The sequence below is a fragment of the Cherax quadricarinatus genome, chromosome 36 (genome assembly GCF_038502225.1).
Source record: "Cherax quadricarinatus isolate ZL_2023a chromosome 36, ASM3850222v1, whole genome shotgun sequence".
NCBI lineage: Eukaryota > Metazoa > Arthropoda > Malacostraca > Decapoda > Parastacidae > Cherax > Cherax quadricarinatus.
The window spans coordinates 29311585-29336962 of NC_091327.1; the positions used below are offsets into that span (position 1 = coordinate 29311585).

Sequence of the window (25378 nt, forward strand, 5' to 3'; positions counted from 1 at the left end):
CTCCTAGTCAACTATTTCAACTACCCATTAAAGTGATCAAAAATTGGTAATTTGGCCAATTTCACACAATTTTAAAAATATGCCATTTTCAAAATAGGGTACAGAATAAAAAAATCCAGGCATTTCTGGAACTAAACTAATGTTTTCTTTGTTCATTAGTTCTATTTCCAGGCTTTACACATGAATTCTATTTTGAATTTTTATTCACACAAAAAAAATTTAATTCACAAAAAAAAAAATAGAAGATTTACTGTTACGCATTATTGTAATGATTGCACAGTGGACCCCGAGTTTCGTAATTAATCCGTTCCAGAGAGCCTGCCGAAAGTCGAAATTCATGAAACTCGAAACCATTTTCCCCATAAGAAATAATGGAAATAAAATTAATCCATGGGGAAGTGGAAAAGAATCTTTCCTCCGTAAGCCATGCGTGTCGTATGAGGCGACTAAAATGCCGGGAGCAATGGGCTAGTAACCCCTTCTCCTGTATACATTTACTAAAAAAGAGAAGAAGAAAAACTTTATAAAACTGGGTTGTTTAAATGTGCGTGGATGTAGTGCGGATGACAAGAAACAGATGATTGCTGATGTTATGAATGAAAAGAAGTTGGATGTCCTGGCTCTAAGCGAAACAAAGCTGAAGGGGGTAGGAGAGTTTCAGTGGGGGGAAATAAATGGGATTAAATCTGGAGTATCTGAGAGAGTTAGAGCAAAGGAAGGGGTAGCAGTAATGTTAAATGATCAGTTATGGAAGGAGAAAAGAGAATATGAATGTGTAAATGCAAGAATTATGTGGATTAAAGTAAAGGTTGGATGTGAGAAGTGGGTCATAATAAGCGTGTATGCACCTGGAGAAGAGAGGAATGCAGAGGAGAGAGAGAGATTTTGGGAGATGTTAAGTGAATGTATAGGAGCCTTTGAACCAAGTGAGAGAGTAATTGTGGTAGGGGACCTGAATGCTAAAGTAGGAGAAACTTTTAGAGAGGGTGTGGTAGGTAAGTTTGGGGTGCCAGGTGTAAATGATAATGGGAGCCCTTTGATTGAACTTTGTATAGAAAGGGGTTTAGTTATAGGTAATACATATTTTAAGAAAAAGAGGATAAATAAGTATACACGATATGATGTAGGGCGAAATGACAGTAGTTTGTTGGATTATGTATTGGTAGATAAAAGACTGTTGAGTAGACTTCAGGATGTACATGTTTATCGAGGGGCCACAGATATATCAGATCACTTTCTAGTTGTAGCTACACTGAGAGTAAAAGGTAGATGGGATACAAGGAGAATAGAAGCATCAGGGAAGAGAGAGGTGAAGGTTTATAAACTAAAAGAGGAGGCAGTTAGGGTAAGATATAAACAGCTATTGGAGGATAGATGGGCTAATGAGAGCATAGGCAATGGGGTCGAAGAGGAATGGGGTAGGTTTAAAAATGTAGTGTTAGAGTGTTCAGCAGAAGTTTGTGGTTACAGGAAAGTGGGTGCAGGAGGGAAGAGGAGCGATTGGTGGAATGATGATGTAAAGAGAGTAGTAAGGGAGAAAAAGTTAGCATATGAGAAGTTTTTACAAAGTAGAAGTGATGCAAGGAGGGAAGAGTATATGGAGAAAAAGAGAGAGGTTAAGAGAGTGGTGAAGCAATGTAAAAAGAGAGCAAATGAGAGAGTGGGTGAGCTGTTATCAACAAATTTTGTTGAAAATAAGAAAAAGTTTTGGAGTGAGATTAACAAGTTAAGGAAGCCTAGAGAACAAATGGATTTGTCAGTTAAAAATAGGAGAGGAGAGTTATTAAATGGAGAGTTAGAGGTATTGGGAAGATGGAGGGATTATTTTGAGGAATTGTTAAATGTTGATGAAGATAGGGAAGCTGTGATTTCGTGTATAGGGCAAGGAGGAATAACATCTTGTAGGAGTGATTAAGAGCCAGTTGTGAGTGTGGGGGAAGTTCGTGAGGCTGTAGGTAAAATGAAAGGGGGTAAGGCAGCCGGGATTGATGGGATAAAGATAGAAATGTTAAAAGCAGGTGGGGATATAGTTTTGGAGTGGTTGGTGCAATTATTTAATAAATGTATGGAAGAGGGTAAGGTACCTAGGGATTGGCAGAGAGCATGCATAGTTCCTTTGTATAAAGGCAAAGGGGATAAAAGAGAGTGCAAAAATTATAGGGGGATAAGTCTGTTGAGTGTACCTGGTAAAGTGTATGGTAGAGTTATAATTGAAAGAATTAAGAGTAAGACGGAGAATAGGATAGCAGATGAACAAGGAGGCTTTAGGAAAGGTAGGGGGTGTGTGGACCAGGTGTTTACAGTGAAACATATAAGTGAACAGTATTTAGATAAGGCTAAAGAGGTCTTTGTGGCATTTATGGATTTGGAAAAGGCGTATGACAGGGTGGATAGGGGGGCAATGTGGCAGATGTTGCAAGTGTATGGTGTAGGAGGTAGGTTACTGAAAGCAGTGAAGAGTTTTTACGAGGATAGTGAGGCTCAAGTTAGAGTATGTAGAAAAGAGGGAAATTTTTTCCCAGTAAAAGTAGGCCTTAGACAAGGATGTGTGATGTCACCGTGGTTGTTTAATATATTTATAGATGGGGTTGTAAGAGAAGTAAATGCGAGGGTCTTGGCAAGAGGCGTGGAGTTAAAAGATAAAGAATCACACACAGGGTGGGAGTTGTCACAGCTGCTCTTTGCTGATGACACTGTGCTCTTGGGAGATTCTGAAGAGAAGCTGCAGAGATTGGTGGATGAATTTGGTAGGGTGTGCAAAAGAAGAAAATTAAAGGTGAATACAGGAAAGAGTAAGGTTATGAGGATAACAAAAAGATTAGGTGATGAAAGATTGAATATCAGATTGGAGGGAGAGAGTATGGAGGAGGTGAACGTATTCAGATATTTGGGAGTGGACGTGTCAGCGGATGGGTCTATGAAAGATGAGGTGAATCATAGAATTGATGAGGGAAAAAGAGTGAGTGGTGCACTTAGGAGTCTGTGGAGACAGAGAACTTTGTCCTTGGAGGCAAAGAGGGGAATGTATGAGAGTATAGTTTTACCAACGCTCTTGTATGGGTGTGAAGCATGGGTGATGAATGTTGCAGCGAGGAGAAGGCTGGAGGCAGTGGAGATGTCATGTCTGAGGGCAATGTGTGGTGTGAATATAATGCAGAGAATTCGTAGTTTGGAAGTTAGGAGGAGGTGCGGGATTACCAAAACTGTTGTCCAGAGGGCTGAGGAAGGGTTGTTGAGGTGGTTCGGACATGTAGAGAGAATGGAGCGAAACAGAATAACTTCAAGAGTGTATCAGTCTGTAGTGGAAGGAAGGCGGGGTAGGGGTCGGCCTAGGAAGGGTTGGAGGGAGGGGGTAAAGGAGGTTTTGTGTGCGAGGGGCTTGGACTTCCAGCAGGCATGCGTGAGCGTGTTTGATAGGAGTGAATGGAGACAAATGGTTTTTAATACTTGACGTGCTGTTGGAGTGTGAGCAAAGTAACATTTATGAAGGGATTCAGGGAAACCGGCAGGCCGGACTTGAGTCCTGGAGATGGGAAGTACAGTGCCTGCACTCTGAAGGAGGGGTGTTAATGTTGCAGTTTAAAAACTGTAGTGTAAAGCACCCTTCTGGCAAGACAGTGATGGAGTGAATGATGGTGAAAGTTTTTCTTTTTCGGGCCACCCTGCCTTGGTGGGAATCGGCCAGTGTGATAATAAAAAAAAAAAAAAAATTAATCCGTTCCAGACACCCAAAAATATTAAAATAAAATATTTTTTTCAAATTAAATAAAGATTTATATACTGAAATCAATGAGAAATCAAGTACATGCATATAAAAAATAATATTACACTTACCTTTACTGAAGACTTCTGGGTGGATGGAAGACGGGAGGAGGGGATAGGAGGAAGGTGTACACTATTGTTTGGAAGGAGAATCTCCTTCCTTTAGGACTTTAGGTAGCAAGTCCTTATCTGGGGTTACTTCCCTTCTTCTTTTAATGCCACTGGGAACAACTTGAGAGTCACTAGACCTCTGTCGCACAAAATATCTGTCCAGAGAGGTCTTTTTCTGGCGTTTCTTTAAGATTTTCCTGAAGTGGGACACAACACTGTCATTGTACATGTTGCAGATATGGCTTGTTTCAGCTTGGTCAGGGTGATACTTTTCAACAAAACTTTGCAACTCATTCCACTTGGCACAAATCTCCTTAATCTTTGAAGAAGGCACCTCATCCACTCCCTTTTCCTCCTCCTCTGAAGCAAGTTCCTCGGCTGTGGCCTGATGATGTTCCAGTTGAAGCTCTTGCAGTTCATCAGTGGTTAGCTCTTCCCTGTGGTCCTCCACCAACTCTTCCACATCCCCATCACTCACCTCCAACCCCATGGACTTACCCAATGCCACAACACCTTCCACAACAGGCAGAGGGTTGGCAGGGACAGGGTCTGCCTCAAACCCTTCAAAATCCCTCTGGATCGTGTTCCTCACTTTATTTACCAAAGGGCTTGCACTAGCTTTCCTTGCGTCCATGATGACTTATTTAGCAGTTGCAAGCACAAAAAACAATGGATTATTATGAAATATATTGTATGAACCCGCGGGGTGATGGTCACATGTTGGTAAACAATGGCACACTGAGCGTGAATGTCGTGGGAGACTGGCTTGGTGTGTGCGGTGATGGGCGAACGGGTACTGGACGGTCGCCGAAACACGAGTCTAATCACGAAACTCGAGGCCAAATTTTGCCCAAAAAAACTCGCCGGAGGTCGAATTTTACGAAAGTCGAGGCTGCCGAAACTCGAGGGTCCACTGTTTAAGTAATGTCAGTGCATTCATGAATGCATATTAGACTGACCAGTGGATGAGTATTGGACAAGTTGCTTGATTTGTTTATTCTGGAACATTGGCAAAAATTGAATATTTCCACTATGAGCTCAGTTTCAAGCTCTTTATGTAATATAGGTTCCATTCTATCAAATGAGATCAAGAAACTGAATACAACCATAAAAACCATATGACAATACACCACAAAGTCGCTCTTTTAAATAAAAAAAAATTTTCTCGTGCACTGCGTGCTACAGAAATTTTTATGTGGTGCACACCACATAGACCCATTTTCTCATATATAGGCCCAGATTTACTGTTCACAGCTTAACTGCATGAGCTGAGCCCATGGCTTAGAACTACGGCACTGACACTGGCTTCAAAGCCATAGGACTATGACACCGACCCAGAAAGGGTTAAACTTGTTAAATATTGTATATAGAAGAAAATTTTTTAGTTTATTCTTTTATGCTGTTCCATAATTCTTGCCTCTTATACAGGTCTTCCTCCACATTCACAAGGGTTAGGGGATCAAGAACCTCCCGAATGTTGAAAAATTGCGTATGTTTGGTGCACAAATATATTGTAGGGAAATATAATAATAGCATTTACTTAGCCTACCAATACTGCTTTCTTAACCAATAGAACCATGAACAATCATAAAACACGTGAAAACATTGTAAAATATTGTACTAGTGCCAGCCCTTTGGTAAAGAAGGTGAGAAAGACTATAGAATTCAAGAAAGAACTCATAGCAGAGTACCAAAGTGGAGGAGGAAGAGAGAGGGGAGAATGTGCCTTCTTCAGTGATTCTATGATATGTACGATACTGAAGCAGCATGAGCCGATAAAGGCTATAGCACCAGCCAGCGATAAAGTGTAGCACTAACAGTATAGCAAGTAAGTTAAGCGATTAATCGATAGAAAAAAGACAGCACGAACGTAACTCCTCCAATGTTGTTGGAGTTATATAGGGCGACTGACAACACCACCGCCTCTATTGCCTCTGCTGCTGCCATCACCACCACTATATAAGGCTTATGCTCTCAGTGGCCCTTATACACCCAACAACAACACAACAACACTCGTGACATACTTAATGACATATTTTATTCATTCTAGAATATATATCATGTTTCTTTGTTATTAACCATTTGACTGTCGCAACCCCAAATCCTGAAGGGTCACCTGGTGTTGCAAAATATTTGAAAAAAAAAAAAAAAAAAATCTCATGAAATGATAGAGAATCTTTTCCCGATGGTAATTACACCAAAAGTAGGAAATTTGATGGAAAACTTACTGAATTATGCTCTCGCAAAGTTAGCGACCTCAGTGATATTTACAAATTGGCGATTTCGCCCAATTTGAGCCCTATTTTCAGCTAATTCCATTGTTTCAGTCAACTAAACTCATAGCTATTTCCTTAGAACTGCATTTGTTCTATCAACTGAGTACAAGAAACTGCCCATTTACTGTTTCCTACTACCCAATAAAGTGGTCAGAAATTGGCAATTTGGCCAATTTCACAAAAATTTAAAAAATGCCAATTTCAAAATAGGGTCCAGAATGAACACTGCAGACATTCCTGGCTCAAAAATAACATTTTCTTTGTTCATCAGTCATGTCTTCAGGCCCCTCTGATATTACTCTTGCTTTCTATTTTGAATTTTTATTCAAACAAAAAAATAGAAAATTTACTGTTATGCAGACTACTGCATTGTTGTAATAATTGTATAAATGTTAACCCATTCATGACTGCATATTAGCATGGCTAGTTGGACATTTATTGGGCAATGACATCATTTGTTTACTCTTGAACATCGGCAAAAATCAAATGTTTCTGCTACTTTGAGCTCCATTTCAGGGTCCTTTTCATAGTAAAACCAATCAAAATCATCTCTGTTTCTGTAATATGTTTTCCATTCTATCAAATGAGACCAAAAGAATGAGAATACAACCATAAATACTATATGAAAATACACCTCAACGTCAGCGTTTTAATCCAAAAACACAGAGTTTTTTTTTTCTCATTATGCACTGCGAGCTGCAGGATTTTTTTATACAGAGCACACTGACCACACAGACATGTGGGCCTACCAGCTTTCTCCCGCTTGATTTGAAGCCGCTAGAATTTTTGAGTATATATACGTCAAACACATTGGCTCGTAAGACGTATATATACGATTGAAACAGTTAAAGGGTTAATATTGTTTATTATGTCATATTTGATGAATTGTGATAGATAAATAATCTGTAGAGTTGATAGTGTCATATTGAAGGGCTATCTTTTCCTGTCTCAAAACAAATTCTGCCACCACCACAATTCCTAACATACGTAACGTGCAAGAAAGGTATAAAATACCGACAATATGAAAGTTAAGACACGTGCAACATCTGGATATCTTTATTGTAGACGTTTCGCCATCCAGTGGCTTTATCAATACAGATTCTAGAACATAATTAGAAGACAGTAGAACTATATATAAAAGGTGAGGTAATGAGTCCATCAGCCTTGGAGTTAGTGTTCACAGCATCGTGGTGGAGGAGAATCTGGAGCAAAGGCAAGAAGACTGGTGGTTATATAGGCGTCAGTGGATAAGGACGTGTTGCAGACGAGGGCATAGTCACTGGTAGGCGGGATTCCCCAGTGGAAGCAGGTCCTACCCAAAGGGATGGGTTAGTTGTAGCAGCCGTGAAGAAGGTCTAGTAGATGTCCTCTGAACCAAGATTCCATGATTTTGCAGTGTCTGACAAGTTGTGCAAGAAAGGTATAAAATACCAACTATGCCCTTATCTGCTACACATCCTTATCCACTGACTCCTATATAACCGCCAGTCTTCTTGCCTTTGCTCCGGATTCTCCTCTACCACGATGCTGTGAACACTAACTCCAAGGCTGATGGACTGATTACCTCATCTTTTGTATATAGTTCTACTGTCTTCTAATTATGTCCTAGAATCCATATTGATAAAGCCACTGGATGGCGAAACGTCTACAATAAAGATATCCAGATGTTGCACATGTGTCTTAACTTTCATATTGTCAGTATTTTATACCTTTCTCACACAGCTTGTCAGACACTGCAACATCATGGAATCTTGGTTCAGAGGACATCTACTAGACCTTCTTCACGGCTGCTACAACTAACCCATCCCTTTGGGTAGGACCTACTTCCACTGGGGAATCCCGCCTACCAGTGACTATGCCCTCGTCTGCTACACATCCTTGTCCACTGATGCCTATATAACCGCCAGTCTTCTTGCCTTTGCTCCAGATTCTCCTCCACCACGATGCTGTGAACACTAACTCCAAGGCTGATGGACTCATTACCTCATCTTTTATATATAGTTCTACTGTCTTCTAATTATGTTCTAGAATCTGTATTGATAAAGCCACTGGATGGCAAAACGTCTACAATAAAGATATCCAGATGTTGCACATGTCTTAACTTTCAACATACGTAACAACATATTTTAAATATGATTGGGTGGCTGGGCATTCGTGAATGTTCGAAGTCCGCAAAACTGGAACTCACGAATGTGGAGGGAGACCTGTACAGTACACTACTGTATAAACATTTAAAAATATACTAAAAATGTTATAAATGGTGCAAATGTGACATTAAAACAATATCAAAGATGGATGACACAAACCCACTACCATTATATGTAGTATGCTCCTTGCTTAGCAACTATGTAATTCATTTACCACCATGGTCTTAGGAATGGAACTCCATTGTTAAGTTAGAGGTTGTACTGATAAAATTTGATACAAATGCATATTCGTAAAAGAGTCACTTGTTATGCATAGCATTTTGGGGAAACTAATCCTAAAACTTGTATACTACGTGATTCTAGTCCTAACATGTAATTTCAGGCATTGCATATCAGTACAGCATAAGTAATTTATTCCTGTCCAGTATATGATGAGAGATTACAAATGATGAGTTGAACAATTGCAAATAATTTACATGGATTTGCATCATATTCATAATGTGCATTTTATGGAGTGGTTCAATTAAAGTGGTGACTATAAAGCATGAGCATTAACCCTTTGACTGTTTCCGACGTATAAATACGTCTTACGAGCCAATGTTTCTGACGTATTTATACGCACAAATTCTAGCGGCTTCAAATCGCGCGCCAAAGGCCTGGTAGGCCTACACGGGAGAGAATGGGTCTCAGTGGTCGGTGTGCACCCTGTGAAAAAAATCTGGGACCTAGCGGTGCATTGTGGTAACGCCATGTTGTCAGTCCATTTTCACCATGCCTCTCGGTAAGAAGTTCCTCACTCCTCGGCGGATTGGAGGTCTTTTGTTCCCAAGTGATAGCTCTAACAGCGATGAAAATGTCAGTGACAGTGAATTCAAGGGTTTTCAAGTGAGTGTTACCGAAAAAAGTGCCCAGGATAACGTAAATAGTGACGAAAACCCAGATGACCCACAACCTTCGACCTCTGGTGCTGTGCCGGCTTGTTCACATTCACCTTCGCCTGTACCAGGACGAAAGAGGAAACTATTTGGTCGTGTGCAACACCCTGATGATAGCAGTGATAGTGATAGTGATAGTGATAGTGATTTCAAGGTCATTGAAAGCAGTTCTAGTGACAGTGAGAGTGAATATTCCCCAGTGAAGCGCCAGTATGTACGACGTAGCATGCGGTCTGGTAGTGTTTCATATGTTGTTCCAAGGGGAAGGAGAAACTCTGGGAGCACATCCCGTGGCCCAACACCACGACCTGATAGTGAAGATGACGATATTGTAACGATGGGTATGAATGGTGACAGTGAGGGAGGAGGCAGTGGTGGTGATAGTGAGGGTGGCACGGCCCATGTGGCACCATCACCGGGCCACGCTACTAGCCACGCGGCTGACTCAGCAGAACAACCAGCCTCACCCTACCCCACACTGCCACAACCTGCACCACCACAACCTGCACAGCCACAACCACAGCCACAACCACGGTACAATATCCAGACCCCACCAGCAGACCGCATCTGGGATTGGCAGGACGGTGACGAGTTTGTTCCCAGTCCCCATGACTTTGATGAAACACAAAGTGGAATAAAGCCATCTTGTCCACTTGGGAACAATGCCAGTGAACTGGACTGCTTTGAGTTATTCTTCGATGAACCCCTGATGGACATCATTGTCAGGGAAACCAACACATACTGTGAATACACCATGGCAAATACAATTCTCTCACCAAAATCACAGCTACACAAGTGGAAGGAGACAACTGTGGCAGAGATGTACCTGTTTTTTGCCACAATAATGCTTATGCCACATGTGTATAAGCACACTGTCACCACATACTGGACAACAGATCGCCTGATTTCAACTCCAGGTTTTAGTGACATTATAGGTGTCAATCGTTTCCTGATACTGTTGCGTATGTTACACTTTTCAGACAAAACCAGGCCTGACAGAAGCGACAGGTTATATAAGATAAGAAATGTGTTTATGTACCTGAAACAAAAGTGCTGCATGTATTTTTATCCCTTCAGGAAGCTTGTTATTGATGAGTCCTTGATTTTATTCAAAGGAAGACTCTCATTCAAGCAATATATACCAAGCAAGAGGAAACGCTTTGGTATAAAGCTATTTGTACTGTGTGATTGCAGAAGTGGTCTTGTTTTAGATATTATTGTGTACACTGGCAGTAATACTTTGAGAGATACCATGAAGTTATTGGGTATCTCTGGTGATGTGGTTCGAACAATGATGGAACCATATCTTGGTAAGGGGCATATGTTATTTACTGATAACTGGTACACAAGCCCCTTACTCAGTGATTTCTTGTGAGTGAACTTGACAGACGTGTGTGGCACAGTGCGTGGTAATCGCAAACATATGCCAAGGTTCGACGCTGGCACTCGCAGAGGTGAGGTGCAAGCCTTTGCTGCCAATGACATCATGGCATTTCGGTGGCATGACAAACGTGATGTCACATTGTTGACATCAGTTCACACAAACGAAATGGTACCCAGTGGCAGGGACAACAGAGAGACCAATGAACCCATTCTAAAGCCTGCAGCTGTCATGGACTACAACCTCAATATGCGCTTAGTGGACAAATGTGACATGCAGATTGGGTTTGCAGACTGTGTACGCAAGAGTTATAAGTGGTATATCAAACTTTTTTCCCATCTTGTTGATATCTCTATGCTAAATGCTTATAACATATACAAGTTGAAGACCAACAAAACACCAAAATATGGTGAATTTTGCCTGTCAGTAATCAGACAAATAATTGCAAAGTACAAAGGAGCAACTCCTGCAATAGACCAGCGCCCACAGACGTCATCTCGTATGAGGCCTGGTGATCACTACCCCATACAACTGCCTCCTACTACTGCCAAGAAAAATGCTCAGAAGAGGTGTTATGTATGTATGCATACCACAAAACGCCCACAAACACGCAGAGACACTCGTTTTATGTGTGAGGAGTGTGAAGTGCCCCTCTGCATATACCCATGTTTCAAAGAGTTCCACAAGCTGCAGCAGTTCTAGGAACGTGTTTAGTGACTGTACATATGTATATATATTATGGAACAATAGTAATAAACATTGTTTTGTATTGTTTGTTTGTGTAAACAAAGTGTATACACAAACTAATAGTGATAAAGTTTGTTCTGTTATTGTGTTGTAAATAATGAGTGTATATTTGAACAATGCACCTTACATTGGTCTCACAGGCCACATAAGTTACCTGGAAAAGAAAAATATTGAAAAATGCAAGAAACCTTTGAATTAGAGTAAATAAAAGAATACCGGGTGGGCGGCAGTCGCCGCTGTTGCCGTACGCACGTCAATTTCTGCAAACTTTGCGGCTCTATATCTCGGTAAGTACTGATGGCAAAAAATTTTTTTTAGGCTTAAAACACTAGTAAAAATATTCCTAACATTTTCATAAGAAAAAATAATTTTTTTTTTTTCGAATATTTGGCGACATAGAATGACAGTTTCAGAGAGGGCCCTGAAACAGTCAAAGGGTTAATACTTCTGGGTGTCAGGAACGGATTAATTGTATTTACATTATTTCTTATGGGGAAAATTGATTCGTAAATCGTAAATTTCGTTTATAGTAACGGCTCCAGGAACGGATTAATTACGAAAAACGAGGGACCACTGTATGTAAAAAAAAGCTTTTTTTTTTTTTACATTTGAAAACGTATAAAAAAAATTTTGATCTACGTTTTTTTTCTTACATTTGAAAATATGTAAAAAACGTAGATCTACTTTTGGAGCACTACGCATGTGAACGTAGATCTGTTTGGACAGTTTAACCCCTTCAGGGTCCAAGGCCAAAATGTGAAGTGGTGCCCCAGTGTCTCAAGAATTTAAAAAAAAAAATTAGTTATTTTTTCTTATGAAATGCTTGAGAATCTTTTTGTGAAGGTAATAAAACAAAAAGTATGAAATTTGATGGAAAATTGACGAAATTATGCTCTCGCGAATTTTGATGTGTCAGCGATATTTACGAATCGGCAATTTTGCCGACTTTGACTCCCATTTTAGGCCAATTACATTATTCCAGTCGACCAAATTCTTAGCTATTTCACTAGTATTACTTCTATTCTATCGATTGAGCACAAGAAATCGCCAAGTCAACTGTTTCAACTACAAAATAAAGTGATCGGAAGTTGGTAATTTGGCCAATTTAACACAAAGTTCAAAATATTCCAATTTCAAAATAGGGTCCAGAATAAACAATGTAGGTATTCCTGGCACTAAACTAACATTTCCTCTGTTCATTAGTTACGTTTTGAGGCTTTACAAATAGATTCCATTTTGATTTTTTATTCACATAATGAATTTTTATTCACACCAAAAAATAGAAGATTTACTGTTATGCAATATTGCAGTAATTTTATAAATATCATCACCACATTTGTGAATGTATATTAGACCCACAAGCTGGTGTGTATTAGACATGTGAGGTCGTTTGTTTACTCTTGAACATCAGCAAAAATTTAACATTTCTGCTACTTTGAACTCAGTTTCAAGCCATTTCCAGTGCTAAAACCAATCAAAATCATCTCTATTTCTGTAATATGTCTTCCATTCTATCAAATGAGACCAAGAAATCGCGAATACAACTATAAAAAACATATGAAAAACACTGCAAAGTTGCCGTTTTAATCGAAAATCATGGTCTGTTTTTTTCTCTCATTATACACAGTGTGTTGCAGGATTTGTTTTATGTGGTGCACACATACCACATAGATGTATTCTCTCATATCTAGGCCCAAATGTACCACTCACAGTTTATCAGAGTGAGCTGAGCTCATGACGTAGATCTACGGTTTGGACCCTGAACGTAAAGCCGTAGATCTACGGTTTGGACCCTGAAAGGGTTAAGGGTTAAATCAGTTATCAGAAAAATATATTATATTTTCCTTATGAACCTTAAGTTTATGAAAGAGAAAGAAAGACGCTAATAATGATCAATAACAACACTGTGGCTAGCCGGAGGATTGAACCCGTGTTGTTTTAGCCCATCTCATGGCGAGTGAAAATTCACGACGCTCTAAACCACTGGCCCATACAATCATACAAACAACTTGAGACTAGCAAACTAGGCTTGCTTCAAGTTGTAAGGACATGCAATGGTGTGGTTGCCTCAGAGTTAATTTCATTCTACTCCGTTTGGTGTACTAGCCTCCACAAGCTGTTCACATATTATTGTAACCATGAACAAGTAGTATTTAACCAGTAACAACACTGCAGCTAGCCGGAGTATCAAATCTGTGTTGTTTTAGCCCGCCTCATGGCGGGTTCGATCCTCCGGCTAGCTGCAGTGTTGTTGATTAAATACCACTTGATTGTGGTTACAATAATAATGATATATAATAATATAATGAATATAATGCAGAGAATTCGTAGTTTGGAAGTTAGGAGGAGGTGCGGGATTACCAAAACTGTTGTCCAGAGGGCTGAGGAAGGGTTGTTGAGGTGGTTCGGACATGTAGAGAGAATGGAGCGAAACAGAATGACTTCAAGAGTGTATCAGTCTGTAGTGGAAGGAAGGCGGGGTAGGGGTCGGCCTAGGAAGGGTTGGAGGGAAGGGGTAAAGGAGGTTTTGTGTGCGAGGGGCTTGGACTTCCAGCAGGCATGCGTGAGCGTGTTTGATAGGAGTGAATGGAGACAAATGGTTTTTAATACTTGACGTGCTGTTGGAGTGTGAGCAAAGTAACATTTATGAAGGGATTCAGGGAAACCGGCAGGCCGGACTTGAGTCCTGGAGATGGGAAGTACAGTGCCTGCACTCTGAAGGAGGGGTGTTAATGTTGCAGTTTAAAAACTGTAGTGTAAAGCACCCTTCTGGCAAGACAGTGATGGAGTGAATGATGGTGAAAGTTTTTCTTTTTCGGGCCACCCTGCCTTGGTGGGAATCGGCCAGTGTGATAATAAAAAAAAAAATAAAAATAATAATTTTTATGTAGGGGGATGCCTGAGACATGAAAATTATTTCAAGGGTTCCACAAGGGTAAAAAGGTTGAGAAATGCTGGACTAGACAAATTAAAGAAGAGAGATTTATATGCCATGCAAAAAAAAAAAAAAAACTATACCAGACAAAGAAAACCCTCCCCAACCAACTAACGCTACTGACTACATCATCAGCGCACCTCCCCAAAGGAGTCTTAGAATGTCCCTCCAACAAAGAGTCCAATGTTTCATTCACAAGGAGGACTTCTCAAGACCTGAGTGACCCCCCTGAAGATATAGAATAATGAATACAACCAGAGCCAATCTGTGTTCAAAATAGATAAAACTGCCTCTACCATGGAGATTTAACACCTAACCAAGCAAACAAAGTAATGTTTTGAAACCTCCTATGGCTGGACACCACCTTGGAAATAATTGAGCTGACCACCCTGAGCCCTGTAACCAGCCTTAGCAACCTTCCTTTTGTCCAAAAAAAAAAAAAAAAAAAAAAAAAAAAGAGAGAGAGAGACAATAGCAAGACCTATAGCTGCTACCAGTTCACTGCCACACATGTATGCAATCTGTATGTATGTGTGCTGTTGATGGGTGGTGTGGTATACCCCTTCTAATCTTTATCATGAATTACACAACACACACAAACACACCTTTATCATTATGCACCAAAGTGGTTGGGCCACTTACCTTTATTCTCCCCCCCCCCTCCCCCGAATCACCACCCACCCACTCTTTCCATCCTTACCTATCCTTCTTCCTCCCCCTCCCCCCAACTTAACAAACCTCTGGTGTGAAAACATAGCATAACAACCAGAGTTTTGCTTAACCCCTGATGGGAGTAAATTGTTTTTTCTGCATTAGCAGTGTGAGTTTAGCAGAGAGCTTACTGGCCCATGCTAGGCAGATTTTTCTCAGGTCCAACTCTTATATTTAGGAGGGGTTACATAGAACCTGGTTCTATGATGAGTGGAGCAAACTCCTAAGTACTGTCATTGAAGTGAAAACCTTAATATAAACCACACTAGTAACCATGCCCCCTCCCCACCTGGGAGGGGCCAATGCCAGGTCACCACCTGGAAAAGACCCAGGCCAGGACAAGACTGGCAAACCAACTACATGTATTACTAGTAACCATATTCCACCTTAAACAAACAAATGTGATAATATCCAGTAATTCATGCTGGCCTATTCCCTCACTTTGTTTATACAACAACTGATTAGTGAACTTTCCAACATAACATAGAGGAGCACAGCAGTAGGCCTACTGGCCCATGCTGGGTGGGTCTTAAATTACTCAACTCTAACCTTTCACTCATATATATGTCCAACCTATTTTTGAAGTCATCCAAACGTTTTAGCTTCTATGATCAAAGGGAAGCTGGAAGGAAAGGTGAGAGGGAGGGAGGGAGTAAGGATGGGGGGTGAGGGAGAGGGAAAGGGAAGTGGTGAGGAAGAGTGAGAGGGTAAGGGGTAAGGATGGGGGTAGAGGGAGAGTTGTGGCCAGTCTCCTACCCATATCCCCCTCCCTCCCAGCCACTCATGTTGACAACAGTTGGTAACCCCTGACATACTTGTTCTAGACGTGACACTCTCCAACAAACACTGTAAACATTAAATGTTACATTTACAGTTCTCTGCTAATCTTTACTAGACACAGTGAGTAGACCTGCATTGCCCTTGCCCTGCCTGCTAGCTTGCTTGCCTGCCTACTAGCTAGGCTGTCTACTAGCTAGCTTGCCTGCCTACTAGCTAGGCTGCCTACTAGCTAGCTTGCCTCTTGCTAGCTAGCTAGCAGGCAGGCAAGCTAACTAGCTTGCCTGCCTGTTAGTTAGCCTGCCTGCCTGTTAGTTAGCCTGCCTGCCTGCTAGCTTGCTTGCCTGCCAGCTAGCTAGCCTGCCTGTCTGCTAGCTTGCCTGCCTGCTAGCTAGCTAGTTTTTCTGCCTGCTAGATTGCCTGCTAGCTAGCTAGCTTTTCTGCCTGCAAGATTGCCTGCCAGCTGGCTAGCCTGTCTGCTAGATTGCCTGCCTACCAGCTAGCTAGCCTGTCTGCTAGATTGCCTGCCAGCTGGCTAACCTGCCTGTTAGCAAGCCTGCCTGCTAGCTTGCCTGCCTGCCTGCCAGCTAGCTACCCTGCCAGCTAGCAAGCCTGCCTGCTAGCTTGCCTGCCTGCCTGCCAGCTAGCAAGCCTGCCTGCCAGTTATCTAACGTGCCTGCTAGCTAGCCTGCCTGCCAGCCAGCTTGCCTGCCTGCCTTCCTGTTAGCTTGCCTGCCTTCCTGCTAGCTTGCCTGCCTTCCTGCTAGCTTACCTGTCTGCCTGCTAGCTTACCTGTCTGCCTGCTAGCTTACCTGTCTGCCTGCTAGCTTGTCTGCCTGCTAAGCATGGGCCAATAGACTGAAGTGCTCTTCTAGTCTAATGTCATGTAGTGATTGGATGTGAATAAGACTTGCCTAGCATGGGCCAGTAGGCCTACTGCAGTGCTCCTTCAATCTTATGCTCTTGCTTAATTTTTCAATATTTTGGTTATCTTGTCATATTTTTTGGGGGTATTATGTGCTCAGTAGATGTGGGGGGTATAACTCCAGGCACATTTTTTGGGGAGAAATGTGTCTTATGGCCATTAATAAACAGTATTAGTTATTTTTTTTTATTCTGTTAATCATCTAAATAATTTGAGCTTTACCAGTTTAAATTTCACATGTAGTTGACATTTCAGAGTCAGAAATGGTTAGCATGCAAGAGTTGGCGATCTCTGCAGGAGGAAGAGCAGAGTCAGTAGCATCAGCTGGTGAAGCAGGTACTGATGATGGCACGGCTACTGCAGAACAAACTCGGTCAGCTCACGGTGATGAAGCTGTGACAAAGGAAGAAGAGGCAAAAGTATATTGATAATATTGGCTTATTTTTATTTTACATAAGATTTTTTAAAATTCTCATTCATTTTGAAATGGAAATAACAGTAGAATAAATATTAAGAAGACCTATGTACGTATAGTGGGATGAGTTTTAAAAATGCAGTATTAGAATGTGGGGCAGAAGTTTGTGGTTATAGGAGGGTGGGGGCAGGAGGAAAGAGGAGTGATTGGTGGAATGATGAAGTAAAGGGTGTGATAAAAGAGGAAAAGGTAGCTTATGAGAGGTCTTTACAAAGCAGAAGTGTTATAAGAAGAGCAGAGTACAGTGGACCCCCGCATAATGATTACCTCCAAATGCGACCAATTATGTAAGTGTATTTATGTAAGTGCGTTTGTACGTGTATGTTTGGGGGTCTGAAATGGACTGATCTACTTCACAATATTTCTTATGGAACAAATTCGGTCAGTACTGGCACCTGAACATACTTCTGGAGTGAAAAAATATCGTTAACCGGGGGTCCACTGTATATGGAGATTAAAAGAAAGGTGAAGAGAGTGGTGAGAGAGTGCAAAAGGAGAGCAGATGATAGAATGGGAGAGGCACTGTCAAGAAATTTTAATGAAAATAAGAAAAAATTTTGGAGTAGTTAAACAAGTTAAGAAAGCCTAGGGAACGTATGGATTTGTCAGTTAAAAACAGAGTAGGGGAGTTAGTAGATGGGAAGAGGGAGGTATTAAGTAGATGGCAAGAATATTTTGAGGAACTTTTAAATGTTGAGGAAGAAAGGGAGGCAGTAATTTCATGCACTGGCCAGGGAGGTATACCATCTTTTAGGAGTGAAGAAGAGCAGAATGTAAGTGTGGGGGAGGTACGTGAGGCATTACAAAGAATGAAAGGGGGTAAAGCAGCTGGTGTTATTTGATTCCCCTTAATTTAATCCCACCCCTCTTCCGAACACCCTAGCATTTACTTCTTTTACAACCCCATCTATAAATATATTAAACAACCATGGTGACATTATACATCTCTGTCTAAGACCTACTTTTACTGAGGTGAAATCTGCGTAATGGGCTTTTTATGTGCACATAATACCTACTTGCTCTCAAGCCCATTGTAAAAATAAATATCTGTATGTTCTGTACATTAAACCAAAATAAAACCTTACTCTTTTACTTATGATTCTAATTAACTTGTTTATTTCTGATTGTTTTAAGATGAAACACTTAAGATTATTGTAGCTCAAACAGTTATTATCAGCGCACTTTAGCTAATATAGCTGTTTCAGTGAAATCTCTGCTTTAACAATAGAACACTACTGTTGGGGAGAGAGAGAGAGAGAGAGAGAGAGAGATTTTTTTTCTCTAACACTTATACTAATGCCATGTGCTCATACACTGTAACCCCATGTTTTGCATACTTAATTGAACACCTTGAAATACATCTGATACAAGAAAGAAGTGTTCATAGCATTAAAAATTAAAAAGCAGTCACAATTTGGGTAAATAAATTGTAGAACACAACTATCGCTTTGCACATTTGCGCCGCTGTTGCTGAAATGTGATAATTTTTTCCAACTTCAAAAACACCATAAAACCAGATGTTTTGACTTTTTTGTTTATATAGTAATTCCATTTAGAAAAATTGGCTCTTTCACCCTAATTTAATTTTTGAAAGCTTTTTCCACATTCAAGGGAATTAAAAATGTAAGACCTGTAACAAGGGGTTAAAATGTCAGTTAGAAGGTAAAAAGCCATGGAAGTTTAGATGGTAATGCTAATACATAACAGAAAAATAATTTGACATTGGTCTTGACTGTAGGATGACAGACTCAGTGGATTATCAAGAGCATCTAAAAAATGTGTGTATTCTAAAATTGTTGTTGTTAACTATACAAAATTATTCGAGACAGATTTAATGTGTGTGTGGTAGAGCACCTGGCTGTCCTCACCTCTAGTGTGTGGATGATTGGTAATGTATTGGTATTGCTATAGTGTAGTTTTTTTGTAGTTTTTGTAAGAAATAAAAGGATTTAAAAGTTATAAAGGTACACAAAATATTTTTTATCATATGGTTAATTTATTTCCTTGATGCCAGTGAGAAGTTTCTGAACCAAAGATGTACATATAACTTCCCTATGATCAAACCTGATTGCCTCTCATTTCTTTTACTCTGTACAACTCTTACAAGCTTTGTACTTCCCAGTGATTTTAAAAATAATTCCTCACCAGGCAAAGGTAAGAGCAAATCATCGACGTGAGCTGGTGCAAGAGATAGTAACTACGGAGCACGAATACATCCATGATCTTGAAGCACTCATCCAAGTGATTAACTTAGCACATTCGCAGAAAGAATCACAATCGGTGAACCTAGACACACTCATGGGTAATATAAATCAGGTAAGGAATGTCAGGTGATTACCAGAGGTGATACAGTAGGACAGTACAATAAAACAATTTTAACTATTGATTTATATTCTGTATTGTTTTTGGGTGTGAGTGGGTGAGTGGAATCTTGCATTCTTGAATTTCCCAATAGATCCTAGTCTAATTTTTCTCTCACTTTGTGGAGAAACTTGGATAATGAATGTCTAAAAGAAATGTAATTATGTGTAAATACACAAAAAATGTCTGTTGCTTTCTTAATCACTTAATCCCTTCATTGTCCGTGCCATAATTTTACGGGTTTGAAATTTCTGTCCGTGCCATAGAACTACATGATGAATACACAGATAATCCGCACATAGAAGAGAGGAGCTTACAACAATGTTTCAGTCTGACTTGGACCATTTACAAAATCACACTAACAGAAAAGAGAAGAGGAGGGAGTATATATAGGCCAGTCAAATACGTACTAAGAAAGAGGAGCACTGCAAGGGAGCTAGGGGCCCACAGATGGTAGGAGCAAGAACACAGAGGGAGGAAAAAATAATGAAAGACCAAATACCCAAGGCAGAAGAAAGAAAACCCAAAGGAAAAAGAAGAAAGAGGAAATAGGACCAGGAAGAAGGGGAAAAAAGAATCAGGTTAAGTCACATGTGTTCTGAAGTTTGGAGCATTTTACAATGTAATGGGAAAGGAAGGCATCCACAGAGACATAGCCAGGACTAAGATTCATACAAGGAAAGTTGTGTGTAAGGGAGGATTCAACCAAACGGCAACTGTGAAAGTTAGACGTAGGGTAGACAATTTTAGTAGAAGACCAGTCAATAGGATGACTGTGATCTCTGACATGACAGAAAAGAGCATTGTTGGTGTCAGCAAGCCTAACACTACTTTAGTGCTCCCTAAGTCTGTCAAAGAGATCAGCCAGTTTCTCCAAAGTACTGAAGAGGACAGGAGGAACAAGAAATAGAGTAGACACCAGGAGTATCAATAGAGGGAGGAGAGGTATGGACTAGATTAGTGCAAAGAGTTAGTCTGATGAAAAATAAGTTTGATGACTATGGAATGGAGAGAGTTGTTGAGATTAGAAAGACCGGAAATGTAGGGAAGGCAGAGAACAGGAGAGTTTACAAGAGTAGAGAGTTTGGGAGAGAAGAAAGTCCATTTAGCACATGAGAAGGCAGAGTCTATGAAATAGGAAGAGTAGCCAAGATGGGAAAATGAATTATGAAGAGTGGAAATTTCTGATTCAAGGAACTGAAGATCACAAATGCGGAGAACACTGAGAAAGAAGGAGATAAGAACACTTTCTTGGCAGAGGAAGCATGATAAGAAAAGTAGTGAATGTACATGCCACTGTGCATAGGCTTGTGGTAAACAGAAAAGGCAAAACCTCTATCTGAGCAGTGGACATGAACATCAAGGAAAGGAAGCAAGGAATTGGATTCCCATTGAGCTTTAAACTTAATGGAAGGGGCAAGATTATTAAGAAGATCAAGAAATGGTTGGAAGAGACTAGTCATGAGGCCAAAGAGAAAAGATGTCATCTACATAGCAGAGCCAGAGTGAAGGGCGCACATCAGTAGTAGGAAGAACAGTCTCGAAGTATTCCATGTAAAGATTAGCGCCTGGTGTCTCCTCTTTCTTGTTCCTCCTGTCCTCTTCAGTACTTTGGAGAAACTAGCCAGTCTTTTTCTGACAGACTTAGGGAACACAAAAGTAGTGTTAGGCTTGCTGACACCAACAATGCTTTTTTCTGTCATGTCAGAGATCACAGACATCTTATTGACTGGTCTGCTGCTAAAACTGTACCCTACATCTAACTTTCACAGTTGCCATTTCAATTCAATTCAAGTTTATTCTCTTTAAGGGTTACAATGTGGGGTTTACAGGTTTTGGGTATTGTGTGGTTTACATGTTATAAAATACTAATTACAGAGGGGGCCACTAGGACACCTAGCATGGCTAGGCATTTCGAGCAGACTTAGATTAATTCTTAACATTAAATCCTTAAAGATTATGGTATTAAGGCTGAGTGACTACATCATAATTTGTGAGTTTAGCAATGTGAATGCTTTTGTTTTGGCGCAATACACAGTGTCTATATTGGAGTATCATAGGCAAACTTATGACTAGTTAGGATTTATTATTTTAAGATTAAGATAAGTATTTCTGGGTTTATAGTCAGTGGGTGGGTGAGCGAGTGTAATTGTGAACCACCAGGTGGTTATCATGTAGTAAGTTGTCGGGGTGGATCAGGGTTGGGTTGAGGATGTTTTGTGACGTTATAAATGAATATAGTCTCCTGTGCACGAGTTTCTCGAAGATTTTGGATAGCAATGGCAAGTTTGATATTGGTCTATAGTTGTTTACGTGTAGGGTCACCACCTTTATGTATTGGTGTAACCCTTGCTGTTTTGAGTAGTGTCGGGAAAGTGCTAGTTTCTAGTGACTTGTTAAAAAGTAATGTAATAGCATGCGAAAGGACATGGGCCGCTCACTTGTACAATAATGGTAGGACGTGAGACAGATTCCCCGAGTTATTTTTAAGTGACTATGATCGCAGTGACTTCCGTGGGCTCAGTTGGTACAAGACAGAAGGAATTTGGGAAATTCCCATCTAGGTAGTCCCCGGCACGGGCATTGGTACGTGGGATTTTACTGGCGAGATTAGATCCTAAGTTTGAGAAGTCGTTTATCTTGTTAGCTGTATCAGTGGGATGCAGTGGTGTTTCATGAGGTTTAGTTAGAACAATATTCTTGTTTTTTTTCAGTTTGTGGGTCCCCAGAATCTGGGAAAGTGTTTTCCAGGTCTTTTTTATATCTCCTCTTGTGTCAGTGAATCTGCTGGAGTAGTACAGTTGTTTGGCTTATTTTATTAATTTGGTGTGAACTGTTGAATATTGTTTAAGAATATCTTTATGTATTAAGCCCTGTCTATATTGCTTTTCATATTGGTGTTTCTTATCAATGGATTTCAGAATGCTGCTGGTTAGCCATGGGCAACCAAGCCGTTTATTCGTGATCTGTTTCGTTTTTATAGGACAATGTTTGTTGTATAGTCTAAGTATTTTGTTAAGAAAAATGTCTGTCCAATCGTCAATACCATTGGCAGTGGAGAATTCTGTAGGCCAGTCAACAGTCTCTAGGTCTGTTGTGAAATTCCTTATTGAGGCCTCGTCATGGAGTCTAAATGAAACTTTGTTGTATTCAAGTGGTGGCTTACTAATGTTTGTTAAGAGGAAGGTTGGGTAGTGGTCAGTAGTGCTGTCTGTGATTATCCCTGATTTAAGGGGGGCTAGTATATTGGTCCATATGTGGTCTATTATGGTTGCACTTGTCTCAGTCAGCCTTTTTGGTTTAGTTATTGTTGGTATGAGAAGTGTGTTGTTCATATTGTTGATGAAATCAGTTAGTCTGATCATCTGGTAGGCCAAGGTTGATATTGAAGTCTCCAGCTAAGAAAAGGTGGTGCTTGTTCATTTGTCTGTTTGTTATTAGTGACTTTAGATTCTCACTGAAGTTTGGGGTGTTTGTGTGGGGTATCCGGTATATGGCACCGATTGTTATAGGCGTCTTGGTTGAATCCTCCCTTATACACAACTTTCCTTGTATGAATCTTAGTCCTGGCTTTGTCTCTGTGGATGCTATCCTTTCCCATTACATTGTAAAATGCTCCAAACTTCAGAACACCTGTGACTTAATCTGATTCTTTTTTCCCCTTCTCTCTCTTCCCATTTCCTCTTTCCTCTTTTTCCTTTGGGTTTTCTTTCTTCTGCCTTGGGTATTTGTTCTTTCATTATTTTTCAACCCCTCTGTGTTCTTGCTCCTGCCCTCTGTGGGACTCTAGCTCCCTTGCAGTGCTCCTCTTTCTTAGTATTTGACTGGCCTATATATACTCCCTCCTTCTCTCCTTTCTGTTAGTGTGACTTTGTAAATGGTCCACGTTGGACCAAAACGTCGCCGTAAGCCCTCTCATCTATGTGCGGGTTATTTGTGTATTGTTCCAGTCACGGTATTGTCTTATTTTGTTAATTACATGATGAGTTCTGCTCAGTCAGATAGCAGTGAGGGGTAAATTTAGGCCTAGATATGAGAGAATGGATTAATGCGGTAAGTGTGCACCATATAAAAAAATCCTGCCCCAGGAGTACATAACGGGGAAAAAGAACTGCGACTGTGTTTTTGGTTGAAAATAGTGACTTTGCGATGTATTTTTGGACGGTTTTTATGGTTGTATTCTTGGTTTCTTGGTATCATTTGATACAGTGGAAAATGTATTACAGAAGTAGAGATGATTTTGATTGGTTTCAAGACTGGAAGTAGTTGAATTCAAAGTGGTGGAAATATTTGATTTTTGCCGATATTCCAGAGTAAACAAATCGTGTCACTCGTCCAATATGCGTCTAACCAGTCAGTCTAATATGCATCCATGAATGCACTGACATTATTTATACAATTATTACAATAATGCACAAGAGTAAGCCTATTTTTTTGTGTGAATAAAAATTCAAAATGGAATTCCTGTATAAAGTTTGGGAACATAACTGTTGAACAGACGAATGTTGTTTTAGTGCCAGGAATGCCTGCATTTTTTATTCTAGATCCTACTTTGAAATTTGTGTAAAATTGGTCAAATTACCAATTTCTGATTACTTTATTAGGTAGTTGAAATAGTTGATTGGGCAGTTTCTTGTACCCAGTCGATAAAATGGAAGCCATACTAGCAAAATAGCTAAGAATTTGGTTGACTGGAACAATGTAATTGGCCTAAAGTAGGACTCAGAGTGAATAAAATCGCCCATGTGTAAATGTCACTGGCACAGGAAATTTGTGAAAGTGTAATTTTGTAAGTTTTCCATCAAAGTTTGCATTTTTTGTTTTATTACCTTCAGAAGAAGATTCTCTACCATTTCATAAGAAAAATTTTTTTTTTTAATTCTTGGACACTATGGACACTTTTCAGATCGAGAGTTTGGACACTTTAAGGGTTAAAATTTCAGTATTGTCATTAGAAATTGCAAAAGGGTTGCATGAACAGCATTGTATGTATATGCTTAAAGACTGATTTTTCTTTGGCTAAAAAAATCAGAGAGGCAAGAAGAGTAAAGAATTTCCCTTTTTCAAGTTATCATTTGATGGCCACAATGTTTTTACTGGAATACTGCATTTGATTTGCAAGTGCTGATAATCCATTAAACAAAATGAGATGCGTGTTATAGAGGCTAACTTTTACAAATGCCACAGGTTCTAGAGGTGGCCAAGAAGTTTCTGGCATTGCTGGATAAAGTTGCTTACGAGACTGATGATGACTTACTCGTTGGTCGGATATTTCTTCTGTGTGCTGATGAACTCTGTGATGTTTACAAGGTGTATTGCTCAAACCATAATGTTGCTGTTGAACCCTTGCTAAAGCAGGTAAGACAAATTTGTATTTGATTACTTATAATTAAACTTGAGCACTGAGGCATCTGTGGAGACAAAGAACATTATCAGTTGAAGCAAAAATGGGAAAGAATGAGAGTATAATAGTACCAATGCTCTTATGTAGGTGTGAAGCTTGGGTTGTAAATGTTGCAGAGAGGAGGAGGAGGTTGGAGGCAGTTTAGATGTCATGTCCGAGGGTAATGTATGGTGGTTTGGAGATTAGGAGGAGGTGCAGGGTTATTAAAAGTATTATCCAGAGGGCTGAGAAAGGAGTTTTTGAGATGGTTGGGTCATTTAGAAAGGATGGAGCAAAACAGGATGACTTGGAGGGTGTATAAATCTGTAGTGAAAGGAAGGCTGGGTAGGGGTTATCCTAAGAAAGGATGGAGGGACAGGGTAAAAGAGGTTTTCTGTGCAAGGGGCTTGGACATACAGCAGGCATGTGTGTGTTAGATAGGAGTGAGTGGA

General features: G+C 40.2%; 1 protein-coding gene and 1 long non-coding RNA gene across 9 annotated transcripts in view; one reads left to right on the top strand and one right to left on the bottom strand.

The window, feature by feature from the left end:
• Positions 1 to 25378, top strand: part of LOC128691269 (dynamin-binding protein-like) — a 144620-nt gene that overhangs the window by 41010 nt on the left and 78232 nt on the right. For all 8 annotated transcript variants that reach the window (XM_070091606.1, XM_070091604.1, XM_070091603.1 and 5 more), the window contains exons 8-10: positions 16963 to 17126; positions 19331 to 19498; positions 24731 to 24901. In XM_070091606.1, the coding sequence (XP_069947707.1) occupies positions 16963 to 17126; positions 19331 to 19498; positions 24731 to 24901 (503 nt within the window). The remainder of the gene's footprint in view (positions 1 to 16962; positions 17127 to 19330; positions 19499 to 24730; positions 24902 to 25378) is intronic.
• The window catches only part of LOC138853636 (uncharacterized), a 31142-nt gene continuing 22643 nt past the window's right edge, over positions 16880 to 25378 (bottom strand). Inside the window, exons 2-3 of the long non-coding RNA XR_011392825.1 lie at positions 24801 to 24954; positions 16880 to 17100 (exon numbers count right to left, since the gene is read on the bottom strand). This is a non-coding gene — a long non-coding RNA (uncharacterized lncRNA). The remainder of the gene's footprint in view (positions 17101 to 24800; positions 24955 to 25378) is intronic.